The sequence below is a fragment of the Galeopterus variegatus genome, unplaced genomic scaffold (assembly GCF_000696425.1).
Source record: "Galeopterus variegatus unplaced genomic scaffold, G_variegatus-3.0.2 Scaffold2130, whole genome shotgun sequence".
NCBI classification, from domain to species: domain Eukaryota; kingdom Metazoa; phylum Chordata; class Mammalia; order Dermoptera; family Cynocephalidae; genus Galeopterus; species Galeopterus variegatus.
The window spans coordinates 199,615-202,793 of record NW_007728241.1 but is presented as its reverse complement, the minus strand read 5'-3'; the positions used below and the strand labels follow the sequence as shown (position 1 = coordinate 202,793).

The 3,179-nt window shown below is 56.0% G+C and overlaps 1 protein-coding gene across 2 annotated transcripts in view; it reads left to right on the top strand.

The window, feature by feature from the left end:
- The first annotated feature begins 458 nt into the window (after positions 1-458).
- Positions 459-3,179, top strand: part of XPO6 (exportin 6) — a 123,569-nt gene continuing 120,848 nt past the window's right edge. For both annotated transcript variants that reach the window (XM_008580577.1, XM_008580576.1), the window contains exon 1: positions 459-645. In XM_008580577.1, the coding sequence (XP_008578799.1) occupies positions 643-645 (3 nt within the window). In that variant the 5' untranslated portion in view covers positions 459-642. The remainder of the gene's footprint in view (positions 646-3,179) is intronic.

Sequence of the window (3,179 nt, the reverse complement as noted above, 5' to 3'; positions counted from 1 at the left end):
GGGCGCGGGGGCGGGGCCAAGTGAGGCGGGGCCAGCGGGAGCCGTCAGGTGCGGCCCCGCCCCACGCCCGATTCCGGATTGGTCCGGTTCCAGCACCGCAGCAGGGTGGCCGCGCTGTAGGGCGGCCCGGCGCTCGCCACTTCCGGCGCGTTGGGGCTGTTGGTCGGGGGAGGCTGCGCGGCGCGAGCGGAGGGCTTCGGGGCGGGCGTGCGCAGGGATGCTCCCGGGGGCTGCGGTGGTGGCCGTGTGGGCTGAGGCGGCGGGGACAGCGCGGGCCGTCGGGTCTCTCCTCTGAGCCGGCCTCCGGGGCCGCGCCGAACCGCCGAGGCCCCTTCAGCCTCTGCCCCTTCAGCTTCGGGGCCGGGCCCACCGCCGCCTCTGTCCGCGGAGGCCGGGGAGCCCCTGCCTGGGCCCGTAGCCTCCCCGGCGGGGGTCGGGCCCGGGCGCCCCCCCCCCCATGAGGTGGGCCAGGGAGCCGTGCTCTTTTTAGAGAGTCCCCGCGGGTCTCGGGTGGGGAAGGGGTTGTCTTTGCATGGGCGGGGGACTTCCCGAGCCTGCCGGGACCATGACCTGAACTGTACGAGCGGGACGTGTCTGAAGCCCGAGAGCCAGCTCACCTGAGCCGCCCCCTCCCCAGCCAGCATGGTAAGTAGGGTCGGAGCCCCTCTACCTCCCCGGGTGCCCGGCCGGAGGGGTGGGAGTGGGCCCCGGGCTGCTGAGCCATCGCTTCTCTCCTCGGGGCGGGGAGAGGCGCGTGCCGAGCCTGGCCGGTGACACATGCGTGCAGGGTGTGCAGCCTGGGCTCTGGCTCCCATCCCCCCGGGATGTCTCAGGGCTGGGAGGGCCCTGGAATCGCAGCAGGCGCAACCGTTGCATCTGGTGTTTGCCTCTCTTAATGCATCCATCATATCGTGGCAGTAACTATCGTTTATTTAATGAAAGCTTACTGTGTGCCGGTTCCTGTGCTGAGTGATTGACGTGTACTATTTGATGATCACACCAGCCCTCTGTTCTGAAGTGGGGAGACTGAGGCACAGAGCAGTTAATTACCCAGCTCAAGGTCAAGTGACTCTTAAGTGACAGAGGCAAGATTAGAACCTAGGCAGTCTGACTTGGAGCTACTATTATATACAGCACACTTACAGAGCTGGGACGAATTCTTTTTCTTTCTTTTTTTTTTTTTAAAGATGACCGGTAAGGGGATCTTAACCTTTGACTTGGTGTTGTCAGCACCACACTCACCCAGTGAACTAACCGGCCAGCCCTATATGGGATCCGAACCCATGGCCTTGGTGTTATCAGCACTACACTCTCCCGAGTGAGTCACGGGCCGGCCGGGGAGGAATTCTTGAAGAACATCTCATCCAGCTGTAGGTTTATATATGGGCATACAGAGGGATTTGCAGAGGTGGCAAAGTCAGGAATGGTCGTATCCTTTTGACACCCAGGCTACTGTTCTTTCTGCTACATGCTCTGGTCTTTTTCCAGGTGGTGCCTGGAAAACCATGCATCCTTTCAGATCCAGCACAGAAACCTCCTCTTCTGAAGATACCTTCCACTTTTTCCAGACCCTTAGATACTCTCACTACTCCCTTAGATTCACTACTCTCCTTAGATTTGAGTACTCACATCTTTTTTTTTTTTTTTTTTTTTTTTTTTTTTGTCTTTTTCCGTGTCCGGCAACGGATCGCAACCCTCAGTGTCGCCCCCGTACCGGACCGGGACCGGCAACGGGATCGCAACCCTCGGTGTTGCTCCCGCGCCTCGCTCAGCCAGTGAGCGGGAACCGGTCTGTATGTGGGATCCGAACCCTCGGGCGGGAGCGCCGCCGCGCTTCCCAAGCGGCGCACTATCCAGTGCGCCACCGGGCCGGCCCCCTCATATCTTTTTTTTTTTAAACGTTTTTTTTTTTTTTTTTTTGTCTTTTTCCGTGTCCGGCAACGGATCGCAACCCTCAGTGTCGCCCCCGTACCGGACCGGGACCGGCAACGGGATCGCAACCCTCGGTGTTGCTCCCGCGCCTCGCTCAGCCAGTGAGCGGGAACCGGTCTGTATGTGGGATCCGAACCCTCGGGCGGGAGCGCCGCCGCGCTTCCCAAGCGGCGCACTATCCAGTGCGCCACCGGGCCGGCCCCCTCATATCTTTTTTTTTTTAAACGTTTTTTTTTTTTTTTTTTTGTCTTTTTCCGTGTCCGGCAACGGATCGCAACCCTCAGTGTCGCCCCCGTACCGGACCGGGACCGGCAACGGGATCGCAACCCTCGGTGTTGCTCCCGCGCCTCGCTCAGCCAGTGAGCGGGAACCGGTCTGTATGTGGGATCCGAACCCTCGGGCGGGAGCGCCGCCGCGCTTCCCAAGCGGCGCACTATCCAGTGCGCCACCGGGCCGGCCCCCTCATATCTTTTTTTTTTTAAACGTTTGTCTTTTTGTTATTGTAATTGTATCAGAGCTTATCTATTTATTGCAGTAGACTCAGCTCTCAAAGATGAAATTGTCTGAACCTTTACCTGCCTCAGTTCACGGCACATAGTAAGCCTGTGGTGAGTGGTTTATTCACCCAGACTGTGTTTGAGCACCTCAAAGGAGAACTGTCCTAGAGAAGGCCACTCAAGTTGGTGGTGTAGAGGAAGGGGCGTGGTTACATCATCTGTGATACAGATGTTCAGGTCAGTGGGGTTTTTAGAACATTCAAGGGTCCCGTAGGTGATGTGTTAGGTTCTGGGTATAAAAAGAGGATCTAAGGCATAGCCCTTGTCCTCATGGGGCTTACAACCAACTGGATGAAATACAACACTAATGCCGAGCAGCACTGTATAGTGTGTGTATACAGTGTATATACACAAACACACACTGTACACAGTGGCGGATCAGTTAAACTTTTCGACCTCCAATTTCCTCATCTATGAAGTGTGCAGATAGGAATTCTCTAAAGAATAATCCAAAGGTATAAGGTATATATTACATTTAGAGATTGATGAAAGTAGTACTCATTCCTTCCTTCACTTTTTCTTTCAATTTATTTTTAAAATTTTGATAAAATATATATAACATAAAAGTTATCATTTTAACCATTTTTTTTTTTTTTTGTCTTTTTCCGTGTCCGGCAACGGATCGCAACCCTCAGTGTTGCCCCCGTACCGGACCGGGACCGGCAACGGGATCGCAACCCTCAGTGTTGC